Genomic DNA, 26,156 nt, shown 5'->3' on the forward strand with positions numbered 1-26,156 from the left:
CATGGGGTTCACAATGGAGGAATGAGAGAGAAGACTGAAGGAGCTGAAAGCATTGGCGGCCCCATGAGGAGAGCAATAATACCAACCAAGCAGAGCTCCCCAGGGCCTAAACCACTAGCCTGGGAGCACATAGGAAGGGACCCATGACTCCAGCTGTATATGTAGGGGAGAATGGCATTGTCATGCAAAGGTGGGAGAGGAAGTTTTTGGTCCAGTGAAGGCTGGATGCCCCAGTGTGGGGGAATTTGTGGGTTGGGAGGTGGGAGTGGGCGGGTGGGTGGGTGGGTGGGGGCATATCCTCATAGAAGCAGGAGGAGGGGGAATAAAATAGGGGGTTCCTGGGTGGGGGTGGGAATGGGGAAAGGGGCTCATATCTGAAATGTAAATAAAAATCCGATAAAAATAAACTGAAAAAATTAAAAAAAAATAAATTTCAAAAAAAAAAAAAGAAATGTAAGCACTTTCATAAAGTTACATAGTTATAGAAGAAAATAAACTTGCAAACCAAGGCATATATCCAAATATTTTGATGGAAATACTAAGTGAATTACAAAAAACAGGAAAATTTCAAAGCCTTTAGTCCAACATACAATTAAAAATCTTCAACAGAATCACTTCAGCAAACCCCCTATCCCATTCCTCCTCCCCCCCTCCTGCTTCTTTGAGGGAGCCCCCTACTCACCCACTCACTCCTGCTGCACCTCCCTAGCATTACCTTAGGTTGGGGCATAGACGTTCCACAAGAACCAAGGCTTCCCCTGCCATTGATAACTGATCAAAGACACATGACTGGGGAGATAATAGGTCCTATTTGGGAACATAGTAATTTTATTTTGCTAAATGGACTTGTCAAATTGGCTCCTAAGTATTTACACTCATAACTAGATCCAAGATGCCTTGAGTCTTGGTCAGAGAAGCTTCATGATGATGTGAAGTGTTAATGAGATTCAGGACTAGTTGGAAGCTGAGAACAAGTTACTGGTGAGTCTTCTGCCTTAATGGGGCTACCCATAACACTCCTACAAGGTTCAGGAAGCACTGTGAAAGAGGTGGCAGAAAGATTATGAAAAGCAAATGACATTTGCGAATTCACAACTACTCTTGCTTCCTCAAGACACATTCTAGACTGAACATGTAAATATTCATAGATGGGGGTAGGAGTCTGAGAACTGAAACTTCCCAGAAAAGCTATTGACAGCTGAAGGTTGTAAGGGAAGTAAAAGCCATTGTCTTCAATTTGTTTTTATATGTATTCCATCTTTTTATTTAATCTCTCTCTTTATTTTTTTACACTCCAGATTTTACTCCCCTCCTGGTCCACCCTCCAACTGTTCCACATTCCATACCTCTTACAATTTTTTATGTATTCCAGAAAGATTTCATGCTGGAGTTCACAAAAAATTTCAAGCGTGTGTGTGTGCACCAATCTCTTATTTTATTATAGTATCTTTATTTCCCATATAGTGGCTTTCAAGATTCAGTCTGTAGCAGTCATCTGGTGGCTTTTGTACTGCAGATTCTCACTCTGTGTCTATGGTGGTATTGAGGCTTCTCTAAGTTTTTTTCTGATGTCACTCTCTCTCACACTTAGAAGGTACGTCACTATAGAGGTGGCCACATAAACACTCAGCAGTAAGATATTTGTTTTACTCTTCCTTGCCGTCTCTTTTGCTCCTAAAATGCACTAAAAGAAATAAAAACCAGAAAGATTCTTAGTTTCCATTATGAAGCAGTGGAAAACTTGCAGTTCCTTATTATTTTTCTTTATTCTTGAGAGAAGAGATTGCTATGTTGCATAGAATCATTATTCTCCAGGCTCAGTATCTTTAGAAGCTAAAATTGTAGTTGTATACCATTTAATTTAATTTTGTGGTTACTTAAACATGTTAGAAACCCAATGCTTATATTTTTTCATTGCAAATCTTTGTAAATGTTTTAATAATGGTACCCTTGCTAACATTCTAATTCCTATTCATTTATTTTCAATTTCACATTATCCAGAAAAGTCATGTTTGTCTAGAAAAATTATATATCTACATCTTTGTTAACAAAGATGTGTCTACTTCACTATTTGTGTAGTAAATATTTATTGCAAGGAATTTATTCTTGAAGTCTTTTGATTAGGTTTCTGTTAGACTCTTACATGGAGGAACACTGCTTCATTTATTACAAACTTTATGGACTAGGCTTTCTTTGAAACTATTCATTTTGAGTAAATCAAGTGTGGAAAATGTATAGGCAAAATGTTTTCATTGTTTACTCTGTCTATCATTTTTTGTTATACTAAATATTATAAATAGAATAGCTATAAAGCAACTTTTCAGTAGCATTCAGAGCATACTATGAAGTATGCAGAAGTGTTCATGTCAAAGTTTATTTTTAAAACCAAATTCAAATTCTTACCATGATTAAATGAGGCCCGAGACTACTTTCCAGAGTGTAACTGTTGCTTTCTCAAAGTCCATGCATTTTTTTGCCCAATAAAAACCTCTTTTGGGATAGAAATTTCTGGAAAGCTTTCATCACATCTTTGTTTCTCAGGGTATATATTAGAGGGTTGACTAAAGGGGTGATCACGCAGTAGAACACTGAGACTACTTTGCCAATTGTGAAGTTGTACTTGGCTGGAGGTCGGACATAGGCGAAGATTATGGTGCCATAGTAGATGGTCACTACCGTGAGATGGGAGGCACAAGTTGAGAATGTTTTCTTCCTTGCCTCCCTGGAAGACAGCCTGATTATTGTGACCACAATGTTGCCATAGGAGCTCATTGTGAGAAGGAAAGAACTAAGAATCACCACAGAGCTGCAGGTGTAACCCAAGGCCTCCACCAAGAATGTGTCCGAGCAGGAGAGTTTAAAGATGGGGTCAGAGTCACAAAAAAAATGGTTGATTTTCTGTGGGCCACAAAAGTTCAGCTGAGAGATGAGTATGGTAGGTAGCAGAGGGGCAATGAAGCCTCCAATCCACGATGCAGCTGAAAACCTCAGGCAAATGTGAACACTCATGAGAAGTGAGTAATGTAGAGGGCGGCATACGGCCACATGTCGGTCATAAGCCATAACTGCTAGCAAGATGCACTCAGTGGCTCCCAGAGAGAAGAAAAAATAGTACTGAGTGATGCAGCCTGCAACAGAAATGGTGACAACCTTTGTGACACATGTAGCCAGCAACTTAGGCACCGTGGCTGTAGTGTACCAGATCTCCAGGAATGATAGGTTTCCTAAGAAAATGTACATAGGTGTCTGTAGTGTGGAATCCATAAGAATAAGAAAAATAATTAGAGTATTTCCCATGAGAGACAGCAAATACACAGTGAGAAAAATCATAAACAATGGGAGCTGCAGTGAGGAAGAGCCTGGAAATCCTAGAAAAATAAACTCGGTCACTGCTGTTTGGTTTTTTACATCCATATTTCTTCTTCTCTGCCCTGAAGGGGAACAACAGCACCCAGGTGATCTTAGGTGAGTGGTAATGAAGACTGGAACAAACGATTTATTTCTATGGCGGTAATAAATGATGCATAGCAACCAGAGAAAATGAAGACTGCTGGAAACATAACAGACATTTCACATACAATATATGTGGGCCATCTTACTTCATATTGAAAATAAATATCTAATATAAATAATTTAACCATCTAACTCTTCAAAATGAAAAGCAAAGTAAATAGGTAACACATTTATTATTCTATTACACAGATGGTAGAGCAGGGATGCAATCCTAATAACTTTACTGAAAACCAAGGAAGAACATGGCCCTGCCATGCCCCAAGGAGGTCATTCCTTAATGTGAAAATACAGAAATCAATAGATGATACAGTTGCTAGTAAAGGCCTTCACAATTGTATAGTACACTTTGTTAATAGAAAAAACTACCCATACTTTTAAATTTATGGTCCTTATTTACATATGAGTTGGAGGAAGATAGGGACCGGAATTAAAACCGGCATTTGTTTATAAACATCTATTTAATGTTCCTGATCTCTGGAGTATTTATCTTTAGCATCTTTGTATCTTCTTATTTCCTGACATTGATCAGAACAAAACTGATGAAAGTGAGAATTTTTACCATTAGCGTGAATAGAATTCCCCATGGACATATTCATGTATATGATATATTATACTTCTACATATATCTAATTGTAGTACAAAGGTAAAATTTCACAACCATAATGTATAAGGTAAACTTCACAACCATAATGAAAATATTCCTGTCCTTTTCTTAGTTTATGAACTCATTATAATACATACCCTGAGTATATACCTCTTCTAAGAATCAAAGCAATAGTAGAACTGAAATAAGTTCACTTTGGTGTCTGTCTGCAAGTTCTCATTTCAAACCCTTCTGGAGATTTTAGTTATAAAACTCGATTAAAACACTATATGCATGTTTCATGCTATAAATTTATTACTTTAACTTGTTATGTATGTAGAGGATCGTTTTTATGGGAAGATATTTTCCATACCTAAAAAGCCAAGTAATGTTCTTATGTCAGTAATATTTTATTTGGTCCTATTTGAGCCTATCAATACTGATTCCTAAGGAAAAAAATGCTAAACCTGTTGCCTTGATTTTTTAAGAAAAATTGACTTTTAAGGCTATAAATTCAATAACAACAATTTGAAAATTAAGCAAAATTATAATTCAAGACAACTTTTTATAAAAAAAATGAGCTAATTTTTTTTAAATGTTTTCATGCATTTTTAAATCTTGTTCTTAAAGAATAAAATTCATTGTATTTATAAAAGGCCAGATTCTAAAGTGATTTTTATTGTTTTTAGGAAAATGGTATTGCATATCTTTAGTTTACCTTTAAGGTCAGAATATATAGTAATTATTTTAAAAAATTTAACTAAAGCTTGCAAGTGAAATTAGACCGATGTCATTCCCTTTCAAAGACCATGTTATTTTATTAAAAGATCTCATCACTGCCCTTGAGATTGACAGAATTGAACATTCTTCAGCTGAAGTAAGTACAAAATGGAACTTGAACACTGAGAAAATGAATTCAAAATCAGTGCAATCTTTCATTAAAGTAATACTCAAATATAAAAAGGAAATCACACACAGTTAATGTATAGAGTAGAATCATTTACCCTACATACATGTGTGAGAAATGCATGTATGAGAAAGAATATAGCTTTGCTTGAACAACATTGTTGAATCACCCAAGTCCTACTGACAGTTATTGTATGATCCCTGCATTACCTGCAGAAAACTGAGGAATGAAATGTACAATTTCTCCCTTACTGTACTTACTTTGGGTGTTCTGCTTTGTTATTTTCTACAAACATAATATTATCAGTTACATACTCTCTGAATATTACTTTTCAGCAAGGATACTTCAGCAAGCACACTTCTCAGTAATCTTAAAGGGAATGAAGCATCTCCTCCTTGCAATACTGGCCATGATGCAGCCTCTGTGTACTTGGTAGTTCTTTCTTCTTTCTCAGTTGCTTTTTTTCTGCAATGTCCAGCTTACAGGAAAATGTGACTTCTATGAGAAAAATAATGATTGCATCAGCACAGAGCCTTGAGGCTTCCAAATAGATTCCCCCAGGAATTCCCTTTACTGAAGGTCAAATGCTTTGCCAAGGGGACTAAAAAAGAGAAGAAATTCTTCACAGCATCAGACATGTCACCACAGGAAATAAGAATGGTATCCCAAATGACTTCATTAGATGCCACCACCTATGGTCTAGTCTCTAAAATATCATTTCAGAAATACAGCCCTTGATATTTCAGCATCATCATTGTTCTCTAAATACCGTAAATTTTAACATATTAAGTAAATTAGATCGATATAAAACCCTTAATCTGTAATCTGAGCACTGCAAAACAAAAATGAAAATAGTATGTTGGTATCATTTATGAAATTAAAGGATTTGATAGTATAAAAGAAAAGAGATACCCTTCAGGTGAAGGAATGTCTGGGAAGTTTCACAAACAGGATACATGCCAGCACCTACAGAGACCATGAACAGGTACTAAGTTTGGTATCAGAGTAATATTACAACCTCATTGGGTAAATACTGATTTGATAATTATGTTTCATGAGAAAGAAACTGAGAAAATAAGTTTGGCTTTGCAATTATTCAAATTCTTCAACAAAACCTGGTTACCCTTTAAACATTAAAATTAAACTCATAAAATTGCAAAGCTTCTGTAAGGCAAATGACACTGTCAAATATGACAGAATAGCAACCAACAGATTGGGAAAAGATCTTTACCAATCCTACATCGGATAGAGGGCTAATATCCAATATATACAAAAAACTCAAGAAATTAGACTCCAGACAACAAAATATTCCTAGTAAAAAAATGGGGTACAGAGCTAAAGAAAAAATTCTCAACAGAGGAAAATAGAATGGCTGAGAAGCACCTAAAGAAATGTGCACCATCCTTAGTCATCAGGGAAATGCAAATCAAAACAACACTGAGATTCTACCTCATACCAGTCAGAATGGCTAAGATCAAAAACTCAGGTGATAGTAGATGCTGGTGAGGAAGTGGAGAAAGAGGAGCACTCCTCCATTGTTGGTGGAATTGCAAAGCTGGTACAACTACTCTGGAAATCAGTCTGGTGGTTCCTCAGAAAATTGGATATAGCATTACCTGAGGACCCAGCTACACCACTCCTGGGCATATACCCAGAAGATGCGCCAATATATAACAAGGATATATGCTCCACTATGTTCAGAGCAGCCTTATTTATAATAGCCAGAAGCTGGAAAGAACCAAGATGTCCTTCAACAGAGGAATGGATACAGAAAATGTGGTAAATTTACACAATGGAATATTACTCAGCTATTAAAAACAATGTATTCGAGAAATTTTTAGGTAAATGGATGGAACTAGAAAGTATCATCCTGAGTGAGGTAAACCAATCACAAAAGAACACACATGGTATGTATTCACTGATAAGTAGATATTAACCCCAACTCTCACAGTATCCAAAATACAACTCACAGAAGCTCATAAAGAAGGGAGACCAAAGTGTGGCTACTTCGGTCCTTCTTAGAAGAAGTAACAAAACACTCATGAGAGCAAATATGGAGACAAAGTATGGGACAGAAACTGAATGAGGGTCCATGCAGAAACTGCTCCACCTGGTTATCCATCCCATGTGCAGTCACCAAAGGCAGTCACTGATGTAGATGCCAGGAAGTGCATGCTGACAGGAGCCGGATATAGCTGTCTCCTTAGATGTCTGCCAGAGCCTGAAGTATACAGAGGCGGATGCTCATAGCCAACCATTGAACTGATCATGAGGTTCTCAATGGAGGAGTTAGTGAGAAGACAGAAGGAGCTGAAGGGATTTGTGGCCTTATGGGAAGAACACCAATACCAACCAAGCAGAGCTCCCAGGGTCTAAACCACCATCCTGGGAGCACATAGGGAGGGACCCATGGCTCCAGCTGTATACGTAGGGGAAGATGTCCTTGTCAAGCATAGGTGGGAGAGGAGGTCCTTGGTCCCAAGAAGGTTGGATGCCCCAGTGCGGGGGAATTCGATGGTGGGGATGTGGGAGTGTGTAGGTGGTTGGTGACACATCCTCATAGAAGCAGGAGGATGAGGTATGTGATAGGGGGTTTCTGGGTGGTGGAAAATGGGGAAAGGTGATAGCATCTGAAATGTAAATAAAATATTCAATAAAGAATGGAAAAAAGAAAGTGAAACCATGAGACATTTCATTTTGTGAAAATTTTATTGCTGAATATCAACCATACAAAGTAATAGGATTCAGACATTTTCACTTAGGCTCATATTTATTCATTCTTTTTCTCACACAGCTGATCTGGTGCCCTGCTTCTCCATCTAATTATTTCTTTGCTAGATCCCACACATTCAAATAAACACATTATATTTGTATTTCTGCATCAGGCTTATTTTGCCAAACATTTCTTCATCAGCTAGTGAACCAATAACAGATGCAAGAATGGATTCAACTCAAATGAAACATGGTGGAACAATGATTTCATTGACACAACTCTATAACAACTGTTAAGGGGATACTTAAGGAAGTGGAAATGAACTAAAACAGTTGTGTCATCAAAGAGTCCCAACCTATAATGAGTAAAAACCTTATTAAAGCTGTGTTATGAAGTCCCACATTTGGTTAATCTTCTACCTTCTATATAGTATTCATTTTACCCAAGACCATGAGAAACAATGCACCAGAGTGTTTTGTGAATGGAATTGCAAACCAGGAACTTTGAATCTTGCTCCTTACTTCTACTACAGACTCTTAAGTACCCAATTATCATTACCCTATATCTAGAATTCACTGTAGTATCTCAGCTAATTTGGTTTCCAAGACCATGTTGCCAAGCACTTGTTGATCTGAAAACCAAGCACATATCTTTAACCCATAATTCTCCCTGGTCACTCAAGTCTTACAGTATTTTGTAGCATCCACCAGAGAAGATTTCTTGAACAGGGCTTTAAACCAATAGAAAGCCTTTATTAGCAAGTTAGAGATTACACTGGGTCTTCAGGGTCCTACTGTCCCCTTGCACCTTTCTCAAGGTGAGATTTCTCAAGGTGAGATATGTGCGCGTGCACACACACACACACACACACACACACACACACACACACACACAACCATATTCTAGATGAACATACTTTTTCAGTTCAAAGAACAAAATAGCCAGAAACAGAATTACAGAAGCCAAAAAGCAAGGTTAGTCCATTTAGAGGCTTTCCCAGAACTAAGGACTTTGATGGACTGTTTTCTTTTAACCATGTAGTACTGTTAACATGTAAAGTTCTGTGGCTGAATAGGACTTCCTTCAAGGATTCAGTTGTGGTAATGGCTGGAGCCTAAGGTCTATGGGATTGTTAGATTCACCACTTGTCTTAGTGACTAAGTCAAATTATGGATTCTGAATGCTCTAAATAGGAGTCCTAACAACCATTAATTTTACTGAATTGATCAATAATTTGCCATACCATTTAAGATGCAGGATTCTGTTATTAATCCTATCAAAATGAGAATTAATATTGATACCAGAGTAGCAAGCCAAGGAACTAAGAGAACAGAGGATGGTATCAATTGTCTGATTTGTGTCTTTGTCACTTTCTTTTATTTTTAGGCTTTTGACAAGCATGTCAAGATTTTTAAAAATTATTCATGACTTATTATCATATAAACAATAGGTTGCTTTCAAAACCATATATAATGGCCCTTGTCTTAGTAAGAGTTTTACTGCTATGAACAAACACCATTACTAAGGAAGCTCTTATAAGGACAAAATTTAATTGGGGCTAGCTTATATATTCAAAGGTTCTGTTGATTATCGTCAATTAGGGAGCATGGCAGCAGCATTCAGTGACATGTGATGCTGAAGAGCTGAGAGTTCAACATCTTCATCTGAAGGTATCCCTCATCCACACTTCCTCCAACAAGGCCACACCTCCAAATCGTGCCACTCTTTGGGCCAAGCATATTCAAACTACCACATCCCTTATCTCATGAGAACTAAGTCTAAACGTCTCCAAATTTGTAAGACTATTTCTGTGAAGGAACATACCTGTTGACTGTTGTTTTAATTCAGAAATATAAAATTTTAAAGCCTCTAGGTCCTAATTAACCCATACATTTATGTTCATATAATGTTTTTCTCCCTGATGTGTCTGTGACTGTTGAGGTGTCTATGCCTGCTCCAACTAAGACTGGAATGAGGACAAATATTATTCCTCCTCTCCCCCTCATCTCTTTCCTTTCTCCTCTCTCCTCTGCCCTCCCCCTCCTTTTCCCCCTTTCTATCTTCTTCACCTTCTCTCTGTAGTATAAGTTCCATATTAAAGTGTATTTTTCTTCGTTTTATTTAGCTATATCTGGGCATAATATGTGCTAAGATTCATAAATGGAGCTTCTTAGTTTGGAAAGTATCTGCAGATACACATTTAATCAAACTATTAGTTTGAATACTCTCAAGGCTCAGTAATAATTGTTTCTGTCCAGATCAGTTAAACTTCAAGGCAAAAGAGTAGTAGGCATCAGAAGAAGGGAAATTGTCTAAATTAAAGCTTTAGGCCACTTGTAATTTCATGTGGAAAATGCTTCTACACATCTGAAAATAATATATCTATAAAAACTAACCGATATTAAATCTTTCCCTTGCAAGCTGTATTTCATAAAGTCATTTCCCAGAGTTCTGTGGGGTGTTGGTCTTTCATTCATACTCTTGCCTGGGTAAGGGCTCTTTGTTTTGAATTTACTTGAGCACAAAACTAGCATCTGGGCTAAGACATCCCATGTCACACTTTCCTAGTTATATTACAACTAGGTCAAAGAAATGCAGAATGTTTTGTAGACCCCAAACAAATAGCCTGGTAAAGCCAGTTACAAGAATCCTTCCTATTGTCTTTTAGATAATGATCTTTCCCTCTGTTGTCCTCCATAAACCTGTGGGCTTGAGCTGTTTGTTTTCTCCAGCAACATCAGACCAAGCTATACCATGAGAGTATCAATAGGTCACACTGGTTGTAGGGCCATTTGTTCAAGAGCCAGATCAGTGACTCAGTTACAACTTGCTTCAAGGGAGTCATGTTTTTGATGTCCTGAGCAGTGGATGATAGAAATGTGTAGCAGAAGCAAAATAGCAATATAGGGTGATCCACGAGTAAGGCCTGGTACTGGGTCATGCAGGCATTAGATAGTTATCATTAGCCATTCTGTTTACCAGGATCCAGTTGTTTGAAGAGGTCTGTCATAGTGCATTATCATGACTCCAAAGTTTGAGTTATAACCTCTTTTGTAATGTCTTTTGCTTCATGGGAAACAGATGAAAATTTTTTTTAGACATCTAGAAGTGCTAGAACTGTAGCCAAAGTCAGAATTGTTTAAAAGGTTCAAATGTCTTTTCTTTTATCTCTGTCCATATTAGGAGATTTCTGTCCTCTTTCGAACTGGTTAATAGAGCAAGTCCTTGTTATTCCTGAAAAATCAGGTATCCAAAGGCAGTAATAATTATCTCTCAAATGTATACCTTCGTCTTTGGCATTGGTATTTGAAGGATGGCAGAAGTCCTACTCTGGAGCAGGCTCCCTTTTCCTCCTCTCAGATAGTAGCCAAGATCTGTAAACTTATGTATACATTCAGGCTTTGTTAAAGTGACATGTTGTTGCCAATGCTCTGTAACAGTTGCAGCGTTCATTTAATGGTCCTTTTATAAAATTTATTTTAGTTTTAGAAACTAGGAAGAGATATTTATGTTGGATAAGGGCATGGTCCTGAGAAACCTATGATGTAAGGTCAGGGTGTCAGAATTTAGTGTCTCATGAAATAGAGTTGGACCATTTTTAAATCCTTTGGGAAATGTGGTCTATGTAAGTTGTCTACTGTAACTTCCCTGTTTCTACCCATTTAAAGGCAAAGATGCTTTGATTTACTTCAGCAAGTGATAGGCTGTAGAAGCATCTTTCAGTGAATATCTGTTATTCTTGAAGAATCAGACTCATGAGAATCTTAATCTCTAAGTTCTTCACACTTACCATGTAAGGCACTGGTAGGGCACAATGATACCTCTAAGTCCAAACCAGATAATATAGCATGAAATTTCCTTTTTGTTTCCAAGGTCTTTGAGTACTTTAAAATCTGGATTTGTGGAGCTAAAGTCATTAGTTGAACAATTATAGAAAGTCTTGTCAGGTCTGTCCTAAGTGTTTGATTTCTGCTCATATACCTGAGAATCTCTTTGTCAATCTAAGAGATAGTGCAACTGTATCAACTGATTTGGGGCACGGCTTCCACTTTAGAGCTACATGGATAATTGTGCTAAGGTTAGGTATCTTGTTACAGTGCTCATCTCAATACAAAACACATTTAATACATCTATAAGAATTTCCCAAATCTCAACAATTTAAATTTTTTAAAGTCCACAAAGTCTCTTCTGAAACTCAAAACACTCTTAAATATGAAAATGTATAACCATTCACATTCCAAAAGAGGAAATGGGAAGAAAACATTGAAAGACCAGACAAATGAATACTTGAGACCCAAAGAGGCAAACTCCAAATGCTTCGGCTCCATGTCTCTATCTGAAGCATTTCGGTGGCATCTCTTGAACTCCATGAGGCTTATTCACTATTCTGGGTTTGCTGCTTGTATCAAATGTGGCCACTCTTGACTGACCACTATAGAGAGAGGTTCCCTAGGCATACATCTCATTGTCTCAGCATCTCCTATTTCTTAAAGTCTCCACTCTAAATTGGCCTTTATTTTTACAGCTTCAAATTAAGGACTCCAATGGTCACCATGAATGAATGCAATCCTGACTTTCACTAGCTGAATTTGTTGACTTTCTTGAACCTCGGTGTAATCTACTACTGCCCCAAACTGACATTTCTCATGCCCATAAAGTCAGCCTCATATGGTTGATATAGTTGGGGTTATTCTATCAACTTGACATATAACCTGTCCTCATCTCATAGACAAAGTGGCCTCTATGGGTGTTAGTTATGGAACTTGAGAGAATACTTGCAAGATGGTAGTTTGGAGCAGGGAATCTTTTAATGGCATTCACACTGCCTTTACCCTCATTTTGAATAAATCTGAATGTCTATAATCTGCAACATCTGATAAGTAAGATTTTTTTCTGTCAACTTTCCTATTGAATCTATGCATAATGTGAAGTTTCGTCTTAGTTATGGACAACTTAAAAGCGGTTGCCTGTACATATATATGTTCTTCTTCCTGAGCTACCTTTTCTGGACTCAGTAGGAGAGGAAGTGCTTAGACTAGGAGAGACTTGAAGTGCCAAGGTATGGAGATACCCAGGGATGAGGAAACTTTCATGTTTCCTTTCTGTTCAGAGCAGAAGTGTGGGGCAGAAATCTCGCGGGCGGGGAAAGGAGGGAGTCCGGCGACAGAGTCTCAGGGCGGTCTGGCACCAGGGCTTCCCGCGCCGCCAGCCCCACATTCATGCAGCTGTCGGTGGGCAGGCCGGCAAGGTTCCAGGGTTCCAAAAGCTGGGAATCAGGCGGAGAGACCATGGACACGTGGAGTCCGGTTTTCCAAAGCTTTTATTGTTCATGACATGGTGAATGGATGCAGGTGTTGTGCGCTTCTTCCCCCCCCAAAGGCCAGGGGAGACCAGTCTTATAGGGAAGAGAGAAAGGGGAGGGAATAACTTAATTAGCTACGCCCCTGGCCTTTTGATAATTCATTAATATTTAAATCTCTGGAGGTAGAGACTTGTTAATCACGCCCTCTACCTGTCCTACGTGACTGAAAATAACAGGTTAAATGGAGTTACCTCCAAGGCCCAACACAGAAGGAAAGGGGGAATGGGGGAAGGATTGTGGTAGTGAGTGACTGGGACAGGGCAGTAAGCAGAATGTAAAGTGAATAAGTGAGAAATGAAATGAAGTTTAAAAAAATTAAATCATGTATCATGAAAATCCGATACATTAAACTCATTTATTTAAAACTCAAAAAAAAAAAAAAAAAAAAAAACCCACAAAAAAATAAAACAAAAATTTAGGTTTTTCCTCTCCACCCTTCTTCTCCACAACTTTAACATTTCTCATGTTCTATTCTTCCCATGCTACACAGTTTTTAATTTAAATTCTCATTATAAACCACAGTAGACATAACTGATAAATAACCATGTCCAAACTTAATGTTTTATAGTATTGAAACTTTCCCCATCAAACAACTTAATCCATTACTTTTGAATACTGTCTTACTCTAGTGTTTAGTACACTTGGACACAACCAGGTAGTACACAGAACACAATACAAATACCAGCTAAAATGGGTCTCACAAATATTGTCTTTTCTTCTAAAACCTTTTGAAATGGACATCTAATATTCACATTTCTCTTAGTACTCTGGTCTTCTTAACTCCCATCAGAGTTTCCCATCACACTCTGACTACAGAATTCTATAGCCTTTTATGGCTCAACATTCTGAACTTTCAAATTTCTCCCATAATCTACTTCCAAGTATCATTAAGACCTAAATGGGGCTGGAGGGAAGGAAAGTCAGGAGAGAATATTTGTAGTTATGTCTTAATTAAAATGTAAACTCAATAATAAATTAATATAATGTTTTAACAATCATAAATGAAGCAATTTAAAAATTTCTGGCATTCCTCTGTGAAGAAAGAACTGGTAACATGAATTCTCACTTCCTGGTTGTATGCAGCTTCTGTACTACAGACTCAAATAATGGTATTGGGTTTACTGAAAATTCTATTATTCATACATAAATGAGGATGTCAGATCTGAGGATGTTTCACCTGCCAGTGTCCAACATTGCATGAACCAACAGGGAAACTCTGATATTCCTATCCCATAAGATTTTATAGATAGTAAGCTACAACATTGTGCAATATTTCTTATTTTCAAAAAATATTTGAGTGAGATCCATAATTTACTTGTTGATATAATTCTTTTAAATATGCAAAAACTAAAGAAAAGGAATTTAAATGCTTAAATACACTTTTACAAGCTCATGAAACTCAAAAGTGTCATTGGAATTTGGATACAGGTTTGAATACCATATATTGCTATTGGTCTCTGTTGAATCCTTGTTTCAATGCTTAGGTGTTTTTTTAAATTTGTTTTTGTAGTTGTAGTTGTTTTTAAAGAGTATGATAACCATTCTCTTCTTTCAGCTTCTCTCATAGATTAGCATACCATTATGAATGTTAGAGTGGGGAAGAGAGAGAGAAGGAAAGAGAGAGAGAGATGGAGAGACATAGAAAAAGATATTGACTATCTGCTTGGTATGAGATGTCAAATCCACACAGGATATTATCTTGAGCTCCCTGCAGGTGCAGACACATACTTAAGATGATGGAGTTTATTCGTGTGTTTCCTTCAGTGTTTCACTATCTCCATCATCATCCCAATACTTTCAGGTGACTCAGGTGACACCATTTTGGTCTTCCAGCCTGTGTTTATTCCTGAATTTTAATTAGGACTATTTTTGCCAGCTGTCTGGAAATAATCGCCTACCTAAATTACCTCAGGGCATTTTGTCCAATTAATGGCTGTATTCTCAGAGCTTTTGCACTCAGGAGGATGTCCACATTCAAGATAAACGAGCAGAAGACCAGTACATTTTGAAAGGCAAGACTGGTGTTCGTAACTCATCTGGAGGCTTCCTGAAACTCATTATAGATACGGTGAACATCTGTAAATTTTTAATTTGGAAAAGCTTCATTTTCGTATCTTTAAATTTATTTTTATTTTTCAATGATGAACAATACCTTGGTAAGTTGCCTATGATAACGTGTCTTCCAGACTAATTTATAGTGGATTTCCCAGTAATTCCTTGCTTCTCTCAGTTTGAAAGGTTGAGGAAGAAAAGGGAATTCCAATTACAAGTACTGAATATTTGAGAAAAAAATACATACTTTTCACCTGAGAACCATCAGTAATTTTATTAAGAAAACATGTAAAGAAAGCATCCATTACTTGAAAAGAAAACAATCAGAAAAATCTTGCTGTTTTTACAGAAAATTTATTTCCAATGTGACAGCAATATCCATAAGTATGGTACATTGAACTGTCATATATAAAACAAAAATGCCGATCATGGTGTTTCTATGCCACTTAGCTAATATATTGTTACTTTTATTTATCATCCTTTTATTTATTCAATATTTACAAAGTGTGCACAACTGTATCTAAACAAATTTCAGAAAAGACATAAGATTATAACATTATATAACATATAACATATTTAAAATTTATACTATATTTATATAAAAATAGTAATACGTTTGCATGTGTATTAGAAATATAGGAAGTGCATATGTGCATAGTAAAAAAAACTTGTAAATTGTTGGAAACATTTTAAAGAAGTTATTTGTTTTTTATTGAAATTATAATATAATTATATTATTTGTCTCCTTTTTACCTCCCTTCAACCCCTCGCAAATCCCTCTATTTTTTATTAATTGATATTGTAGGTGTTTATTATATATATATTATATATATATTATATATATGTATATATATAATATATATATACGTATATATATATATATGCATGTTTATTCATAAATGCATGTACATAGATGTTTTGCCTACATGGAAGTGTGCATACTACCTGTATTCAGTGTTCTTAAAGGAGGCTAGAAGAGTGTTGGATATCCTTGAGCTGAAGCTCTGGGCAGTTGTGACCTATCATGTGGGTGCTGGAATGTGAATTCAGTTCTGCTTAACCTGCATATGCCCTCAAAACTCATGATCCAATTCTCTAGTCCCTCTACCAATGCTTGTAGGTTTTTTTCCGATGAGTCTTGAAGACTTCCCTTAGTATATTTTCATATTTTTTATTTCATTAGTAATATATTTTTTAATATATAGACACCATATACAGTTTATTTTTAGGAGAGATAAATGATGCTTAATGTGTCAATTATATGGAATAACTCTAAAAAATATTTTTCTGGTGAAGAGAATATTTATTCTTGTTAAACTTTACTCTCTAAATTCCATTTCAACTCTACATGCTTTAAGCAAAAAAACCAAGAATAAAATCCTTAAATATTTTAAACTCAAAGTAATAAAATTTAATGTATATTCATAAAACAATTTAAAAACATTAAATATATTTATTATACATAAACATTAGTCGGTTGCCCTTAAGAATGAGTTAAATTCTGTGTTCTGAAGTTTAAAATTACATTTAGAGATAGAAATTTTCTGGTTATAAAGGAGTGTCTATTTTATTATAGAAAATATTAGCATGTCATATTACTCCCAGAGGATTCATTATTTCTCCAGGCTTATAAGGAACTTATCATGTTTAATCAAAAAGTAATATGTGTCCTTTGCAATTAATATTTCTTTATAATTTCTTGATACATATACTGTTAACTCAATACTCAAATATTTTTTCAAATTTTTTAATAATTTGAATAAAGGAATGTTATTAAATGAATGTGTATTTGTATACCAGTTCTAAAAGTGTGAAAATATAAATATTCAGCTTTAGGTGACACATTCAATACCTCAGAATGTAATAAATTTATTTTCATACTTTGACAGGAATGAAAATAGCATTAGCTTTTCTTTAAACATGGCTATTTAACTTCGAAACTCATAAGCTATTATTTTTAAATTCTACTAATGCTTATCAGTTTTTAAAGGACCTATTAAAAGTTTTAAATTGATTGTCTAGTGACAAATATTCATCCCTGAAAACCCACATACAAATAACATACAGAATGGACAAGGTTATTTAGGAATATTTTGTATATACATATATATTTATGAATACAATAACAGCTAGAAAAAAGAGGTCATGGATTTCAATAAGAGCAGGAAGGGATTTATGAGAGAATTTGGAAGGACAAAAAGTAAAGAAGAAATATAATTATGTTCTTAAAACAAAAAATGAAAATGAACAAATAATAAACAAGAACAAATCAAACAGAAGCTCAATTAGGTAGTGCAGATGCCTTTATTTGCATATTTTTCTTTCTTCATGCATTGGAAAGAATTCCCAGTAATATGCTCAGTAGAAGTGATAAGAGTGAAAATTTTGCCTTGAATAAAACCTTATGCAAAGATTTTTCACAATACAAATATTCCATTTTATATATAATTTGAAATATAATACATGAACTATATCGAATATTATGAAAAATTTTCTGTGATATTGACCTCTGATTTTTATCCTTGCATCTATAATTCTGCAAAATCATTTCTGCTTTTGTTATAATTTCTCTAATGTGAAGGTAAATTATACATGACAAAATGTTGACATTTCATGCATTAATATATAAGATCTACAAATATAATTCTGTAGGAGTATCCATATTTCTGCCAATGGATACCAGACAGAATGCAGCTGTCTTCACAACTGTTAAAGAATTGATGAATTTTATTGCTGCAGAATACTTGGAGTGCACTTTTCACGATGCTTTTGAGGTAAATTTTGAATATATTTCTGTTAGATCATTTTGGTACTAGGTGTTCACACCTGTGATTTTAAAATCAAATCCCCACTGAAATAAAACTTTGTACATTTGTTTCGCTTAATATATTGTCATTTATCTTCCAACATTGTTTTTATATTCAAAATATATGAATACTAAGGGTTTTTAAAATCTCTGCGAAGAAATTGACAATTTACAATATGCATGTAGGAGAAAACTTGGAAGCGTCTAGCTGCTCAGTCACTTGTGGAGTTTCAACACATCCCCAAATAAAATGGTTTTTAAGTTTCTGACATTGCTTTCATTGACCTTTGTAAGTGACCAGCCTTCCTTTTCTGCAGCATCCTGAAGCCATAATCAAGAAATGCAATGGATGCTGTTTTCTTATTTGATTCCCAGTTATTCTTTCCAAATTTAAAATTCATCCAGAAACTTGTTAGGTGTTAAATACTTTAATTGAGTTTCACATTTTAATTTTACTACACACTTTACTGTGGTTCTGTGATCTTGATGTATATCTGACGAATATAATACCGACATTTTCATCTATTTAATAAATGCCATATGTTTGGAAGAATATTTTTCTCTCTGCATCTTGACAAAACACTTTACTGCTATTTTTTTTTTTTAAATAGAAAAATTTATGTAGCCAGTCAGTGGTGGCGCACGCCTTTAATCCCAGCACTTGGGAGGCAGAGACAGGCAGATTTCTAAGTTCGAGGCCAGCCTGGTCTACAGAGTGAATTCCAGGACAGCCAAGGCTACACAGAGAAACCCTGTCTCGAAAAAAAAAAAAAAAAAAAAAAAAGAAAAGAAAAATAAAGAAAGAAAAAATTATGTAAATAAGAATTAAAAGAAGTTAATGTTCACCAGCTAATGTCACTAAGTATTTTTTTTAATTTTCCTGCATTTTATGTTCTTAGAATTTGAGGTTTCCAAAAATAAACAATCAATACATCTGATTGTTTCAAGAAAAAAAAAAAAAAAAGTAACTGTAGCTATCACAGCACTTGCCATTCCTTTGTTACTGGATTTCATTCTATTTTATGTCTGCTTTGTTCAACTCTTCTTAGGCTATTTTGCTTCTAAGTAATTAATGCTTTCTTTTCTTTTTCCTTCCCTCTAAGAGAAACAAACAAACAAACAAACAAACAAAACCCAGTTTATCTGAGTCAGCCATTGCCTGGGAACACAGATTTGGGTTAGTCCAAATTTTATGTTCCAGTATACAAGCACTTTTATGGTTTTACAGAATAAAGAAATTCATACATCAAGACAAGTTTAATATATACTGCTGGGTACATCAGAGAAGTGACTACATAAAGATGACAAAGGTTTCTATAGGACTCAGATGCTCTCTAATGACACTTTGCTTTTTGGTTGATGAAATTGAAGGTCTGTTAACTTAGTAAATTCTAAAAGGTTTTTACCTACCAGTCATGGGATGTTTGTTTCAGCACAGAGGTAAAAAAAGCAATGGTTATTCAGGGGGCTAAAGCTAGCCCAGGGTAAGGTAATTAGCATCTGAATCTGCCACCCTCCAACCTCTCTGTATCATTGCAATTCTAGCAAAGCAATCATTCTTTATAGACACAGCTTCCTCATAGGAATTCTCTGCTAGGATTTGTCTCTCCCTTCAGGGCCCTTGGTATGCTTTCAGTTTAAAGCTCTCTGGAGGGGTCATTCATATCAGCATCCTGTGGACTTGCCCTCTTCAATGTACTATTGTTAATATTATTATAGTTATTTACAATTCATCTGTTACCCTTATCAATATCCTTCTACCTCCACAGTTCTTCATACCATTTCTCCTCATGCCTGTCACTGAGAGGACGTCCCCCACCATATCTTCTCCCTCCCAGTGGCCTCAAGTCTCAAGAATTAGGCAGGTCTTCTTCCACTGAGACCAGACCAGGCAGTCCTCTGCTATATATGTGTCAGGAACCTCACACCAACTCATGTATGCTGCCTGGTTGGTGACTCAGTGTCTGGGAGCTCCCAGAGGTCCAGGTTAGTTGTGACTGCTGGTCTTCCAATGGGATCACCCTCCTCTTCAGCTTCTTCCATCCTTCCCCTCTTCAACTTTAGGGGTCCACGACTTCAGTCCAGTGTTTGGGTATAAGTATCTGCATCTATCTCACTCAGCTGGTGTTTGGGCCTCTCAGAGGACAGCCATGCTAGGCTATTGTCTATAAGCACACCATAGCATCAGTAATCGTGTCAGGAGATTCACCCATAAGATGGATCCCAAGTAGGGTCTATCACTGGACAGCCTTTCCCTTGGTCTCTTCTCCATTTTTGTCCCTGCAATTGTATTATACAGGAACAATTACGGGTCAGAAATTTTGACTGTGGGTTACAAACCCTATTTCTCCATTGGAGGTCCTATCTATCTACTTTAGGTGAACTCTTCCAGTTCCCTTTCCTCGCTGTTGAGTGAGATGTGTGACTTTCTCTTTGAGTTTCTCTATGTAGTGGATTATGTTAGTAGATTTTCTTATTTTGAACCATTCCTGTATCCATGGGATGAAGTCTACTTGGTCATAATGAATGATTTTTTATGTGCTCTTGTTTGCAGTTTGCTAGGATTTTATTGAATATTCCATGGGTATGTCGGCTTTCTGTTGTTTTTGTTATTAAAGTCTACCCTTATTCCATGGTGATCTGATAGGATATGTGGGATTATTTCAATCTTCTTATATCCGTCAAGCCTTGTTTTGTGACCGATTATATGGTTAGTTTTAGAGAGGGTACCATGAGCGGCTGAGAAGAAGATATATTATTTTGTTTTAGGCTAAAATGTTCTATAGATATCTGTTAAAACCATTTGTTTCATCATTTCTGTTAGTTTTACTGTGTCTCTATTTAGTTTCTGTTTCCATCATCTGTACATTGGAGAGAGTGGGTTATTGAAATCTCCCACCATTATTGTGTGAGGTTCACTGTGTATTTTGAGCTTTATCAAAGTTTCTTTTACGAATGTTGGTGTCCTAGCATTTGAGGCATAGATGTTCAGAATTGAGACTTCATCTTGATGCCTTTATCTTTTGATGAGTATAAAGTTTCTCTCCCTATCTCTTTTGATAATTTTTGGCTACTAGTCTATTTTATTGGATATTAGAATGGCTACTCTAGCTTGTTTCTTGGAACCATTTGCTTGGAAAACATTTTTTTCCAGGATTTACTCTCAGGTAGTTCTGTCTTTGTCATTGAGGTATGTTTCTTGTATGCAGCAAATGCTGGATCCTGTTTGATTATCTAATCTGTTAACTTATGTTCTTTTATTGGAGAATTGAGTCTGTTGATGTTGAGCGATACTAAAGACATGATTGTCAGTTGCTGATATGTTAGCTGTTGGAGGTGGCATTATATGTATGTGATTTTCTCCTTTTGGATTTGTTGTTAGATGATTAATTTCTTGTTTTTCTTTGATGTGGATATTCTCCTTGTGATGTAGTTTTCCTCCTAGAATCTTCTACAGAGCCGGATTAGTAGATATGTATTATTTAAATTTTGGTTTTGTCATAGAATATTTTAGTTTCTCTATCTATGATTATTGGGAGTTTTGCTAGGTATAGTAGGCTGGGCTGGCATTTGTATTATCTTAAGGTCTGTATGACATCTGTACAGGATCTTATGGCTTTTAGGTCTCTGTGGAGAAGTCTAGTGTAATTCTGATAGGTCTATCTTTATATGTTACTTTGCCTTTTTCCTTACAGCTTTCATACTCTTTCTGTGTTCTGTGTATTTAGTGTTTTAATTTTTATGAGACATGATGATTTTCTTTTGTATTTACAATCTATGTGGTGTTCTGAAGGCTTCTTTTACATTTATAGCCATCTCTTTCTTTAGGTTGGGGAAATTTTCTTCTAAGATTTTGTTGAAAATGTTTTCTGGTCTTTGAGCTGGGAATCTTTGCTCTTTCCTATTCCTATTTTTCTTAGGTTTTGTCTTTTCATTGTGTCTTGAATTTTCTGAATGTTTTGGTTTGGGAGCTATGTATGCATAGTATTTCATTTAACTTTTGTATGAATATCTTCTATAGTGTCTTCTATGCCTGAGATTCTCTCTTCTATCTCTTGTGTTCTGTTAGTGATTCTTGTGTCTTTAGCTCCTGATCTCTTTCCTATGTTTCCCATTTACATTTTAATTTCTTTCTGGTTTCTACTTCCATTTTTAGGTCTTGGACCACTTTATTCAATTCTGTCACTGTTTGTGTTTTTCTGTATTTTTTCAAGGTATTTATTTGTTTCTTTTTAAAGAGCTTCTACATGTTCAAAAGTATTTTTCTGTATTTCTTTAAGTGAGTCATTTATATTCTCCCTAAAGGTCCCTATTACCTTCATGAGATGGAATTTTAGGTCAGCATCATTCTTTTCAAATGTGTTGGTATATCCAGCGCTGCTTGTGTGAGAACTGGGTTCTGATTGTGCCTAAGTATATTGGCTTCTGTTGCTTATATTCTTGAGCATGCCTTTTGCCATCTGGTTATCTCTGGTATTAAGTAGTCTGGTTGTCTCTGTCTGGAGTCTGCCTCCTGTGCCCCTGGTTGCAACAGGTCTCTTGGGAGACCTGTGGCCCTGGCTACAGCAGATCTCCTGTGCTGACTGTGATGGGTTGAGAGGGGGAGACACATTGATCTGCCCTCTCTAAGGTATAGATGGGAAGAGACAGGGCTTTGCATGGAAAGGAGTAGTCTCATGTCCACTGGGTTCCTTGGTGGCCCCAGGTGCTGCAGTTACTTTTGTGGGTGTGTTACTGTTGCCCTGGCTGCAGCAAATCTCCTGGTAGATCTCTAGATTATGGGTGTTGGCAGGGACAGACACGTTAATCTTCTCATAATTAATGTATTCTATCTAGGTGTAATACTTGGTAGTTTCCATGAAGATTTGATAAGTCTTATTATGTTATTAAGCTGTTAGTTGCTTACCTTTAATAGCCTGCATTTAGAATTCTGCACAATAATACCCTCTGTTGATTATAATTTTAGAACTTAAACTTTTTAGATTGTGCATTAGTCTGGGAATGCGACAGTATGTTGATTCCTATTGAGGGAACATAGTGTGACATAACTTAATGTACATTAACATCAGCCAAACTTAGATCCCAACTCCTAAAAACACAAATGCTGTCAAACATTGCATCATATTTAACTTTAGAAATAACATTGTCTTTGTTCCAGGCCCCAGCTATCCAAAATATATTCTAAGTGTTACTGTGGATGTGTATATAAATACTGTTTACAATGCAAACACTTGATTTTAAGGATGTGAGGCTAATATCTATAGTATTTGTGATTTTCAGGAAAATCTGTTGTTTTTCCTCAAACATGTGACATAATTATGCCTGGGATTCAAGGCAAATAACATTTTCTGAAGGTCATAGATGTTCCAAAAACTGAGTGAGATTATTTCTTAAACTCATGCTTCTTCTATGTTCATCTTTTTCTCTTTCCCAACCTGTTTTCTCTTTCTGTGTCCATGACTCTCATGTTCACTCTCACTTTTCAATATCCCTTGTTATATATACATATGCATGTGCACATACATAGATATAGGCATAGGCATAGACATATGTGTATGTGTGCACACACACACACATGTATGAAAATAATCCCTCATGTAAACACATATATAAAAATATACTCTAAATGTTAAAATTCTATGGACATTCCTAATTGATGTATGTAGTTTATCTGGGAGGGAAAATGCCACCTTTTAATCAACTTAACATTTATTAAGATGTAGGGTTTATGAAACAGTTATTACTATGGAAATTTATTATAAGTATATGTCATCATACGTACAATTAGAGAGACAGCCACAGCTATGCATGTTACCAAATAAGCATGTTTAAGAAAATGGATGCAAGGTAAAGAAACAAATGCTAGATTTTCACACACAGAGGCCAGTTGTAGAAAACAGCATTTTAACGAAAATGCTAGTGATCTATGGGTTAATTTAAGGTTTTCTCTTTCACTGCTTTTCTATTTCAGCTAAACCTGCACTTTGAGAAGATGGCCAATTCCACCCTGATGACTGAGTTCCTCCTGGAAGTTTTTGCTGAGGCTTGGGAAGTCAGGATCCTACTTAGTGTGCTGTTTTTGCTGGTGTATCTGGGCAGCCTATTAGGGAATCTTATCATTATCATTGCTACTATAGTGGACCAGACCCTGAACACACCCATGTATTTCTTCCTCAGGAATTTGTCCATTTTAGACATATGCTACGTTTCTGTCACTGTGCCCAATGCCTGTATCAACTCTCTCACTGACCACAGGAATATTTCTGTAGGTGGGTGTGCAGCACAGATCTTTTTTGTCTATTTTTGTGCATGTGTAGAGATTCTATTTCTCACCATTATGGCCCAGGACCGCTATGTGGCCATCTGCAAGCCTCTCCTCTATCCTGTGATTATGAACCACCAGTTCTGTGTTCAGATGACACGGGCTTCACTACTTAGCTCTCTTGTCCTTGCAAGTGTGCATACTTTCAAAACATTCCAGCTGTCCTTCTGTTATTCTAATGTGGTCCCTCAGTTCTTTTGTGATATTCCCTCATTGCTGAGGCTTTCTTGCTCTGATACCTTTAACAATAAACTCCTAATTCTTCTGTCTGCCCTTGTGGTCAGTGGTAGCTGCTTTGTCTTTATTGTCATATCATATGTTCGTATATTATCAACTGTGTTGAAGGTTCCTGTCAAAGGAGAGAGGGGGAAAGCCTTTTCCACCTGTGTCCCTCACATTATTGTTGTTTCTGTCTTTCTTAGTTCTGCTGCCTATGTGTATCTAAGACCTTCAGTAGCAACATTGGAAGTAGTTAAGGAGATGACTCTTTCTGTATTTTATACCATTGTTCCACCATTCTTAAATCCTATTGTCTATAGTCTTAGAAACAAACAGATAAAAGACGCTGTGAGGAAAGTTACATCAAGAAAATTTTTTTCCATATTTGAATGTAAAGGAACATGTATTTGTTAGGGTTCTCTAGAGGAAGAGAACTGATTAAATAAAAAATGTTTATACATAAATACACAAGCACACACAAGTGTAGACACAAAAGCACATGTACTCACACACTCCACGTGATTTTCATTTTTGTGATGAAAAAATGTTTTCCACGTATTTCCTGACTACAATTATTCCTTCTTCTACTCCTTCTAGTTTTGATTCACCTGTCCTCACATGCAGAACAATCTGCTTTCTGTCTCTCATTGGAAAAACAAACAAAATTCTAATGGTTACTAAAATGAACTTAATGATTATTAAAATGAATTAAAATAAAGTATAAGAAGATCAACCAAAAAGAATACATCAGATTAGTGCAAAACAAATATTTAAAAGAGTCCCAGAAACAGTACATATATATACACACACACACACACACACACACACAAACACACACACACAAACACACACACACACACACACAAACGCACACATACAGACAAATCAGATGCAGATGCTGTAGAGGTTTGAATAAAAATGACCTCCACTGGCCAATAAGGAGTGGTATTCTTACGGTGTGTGTCTTTGTTGGAGTAGGTGTGGCTTTGTTAGAAAATGTGTATAACTATGGGGTGGGATTTAAGGTCTCAGAGGCTCAAACATGGACAATGTATCACTGTCACTTCCTGCTGCTTATGAATTCAGATGCACAGCTCTCAGTTACCTTCCAGCAACATGTCTGCTTTCATGCTACCATGCTTCCCACCATGAAGATAATGGACTCAACCTCTGAACTATAATCCAGATTTAATTAAATGTTTTTCTTTATATGAATTGCCATGGTCATGCTGTCTCCTCACACAAATAAAATCATAACTATGACACATTGATTCTTTGTATTATTTAATTTTTTTATATTTGCTTTATTTTAATTGCACATTTGTTTGCTGTCTAGTCCTTTTGTGTATAATATCTTTTTTGCTTCTAGAACTTCCTGGTGTACTGTTAATTTTTAATACTAGTGTGAGATCTTACAAGTTTTTTATTTGTTTTATTGGTTTTGGTTTTTGTGTTCTTTTTTTTTTTTAGGCACTTAGTAGTATTGCCTTACCTCTTGCAATGAGGTTTTTGATGAGGATAATTGAAATCAAAACAAACAAACAAAACAAAGCTTGGAGTCTGTTTATTTTACCCAACTATTCCTGGGCCTGGGGCCTGCCCTGGAGCATGGTTGATATAACCAGTGAATCTCCATTAGAGAAAACTGGTCTTCACTTTCTGAACCTTGATTAGTGCTG

At 36.0% G+C, this 26,156-nt stretch overlaps 1 protein-coding gene and 1 pseudogene across 3 annotated transcripts; one reads left to right on the forward strand and one right to left on the reverse strand.

Moving 5' to 3' along the window:
* Positions 1 to 867: 867 nt before the first annotated feature.
* LOC117699357 (olfactory receptor 6F1-like) lies at positions 868 to 5,457 on the reverse strand. Of its 2 annotated transcripts, none has more exons than XM_034491262.2 (3): positions 5,264 to 5,457; positions 2,404 to 3,431; positions 868 to 1,684 (listed from the first exon to the last, which is right to left on the reverse strand). In XM_034491262.2, exon 2 carries the CDS (start codon positions 3,412 to 3,414, stop codon positions 2,455 to 2,457), a length of 960 nt encoding a protein of 319 aa, XP_034347153.1. In that variant the 5' UTR covers positions 3,415 to 3,431; positions 5,264 to 5,457; the 3' UTR covers positions 868 to 1,684; positions 2,404 to 2,454. The 2 variants fall into 2 exon arrangements, with proteins under 2 accessions (XP_034347153.1, XP_076796011.1); XM_076939896.1 differs by having other exon boundaries at positions 2,404 to 3,550.
* A 9,574-nt stretch (positions 5,458 to 15,031) lies between these two features.
* On the forward strand, positions 15,032 to 25,740 carry LOC117694625 (olfactory receptor 14C36-like; annotated as a pseudogene). Its single transcript, XR_013111484.1, has 3 exons — positions 15,032 to 15,234; positions 17,783 to 17,904; positions 23,908 to 25,740. The product of XR_013111484.1 is annotated as an olfactory receptor 14C36-like (transcript).
* Positions 25,741 to 26,156: the final 416 nt, after the last annotated feature.

This window comes from Arvicanthis niloticus, chromosome 1 (assembly GCF_011762505.2).
Source record: "Arvicanthis niloticus isolate mArvNil1 chromosome 1, mArvNil1.pat.X, whole genome shotgun sequence".
Classification (NCBI taxonomy): Eukaryota; Metazoa; Chordata; class Mammalia; order Rodentia; family Muridae; genus Arvicanthis; species Arvicanthis niloticus.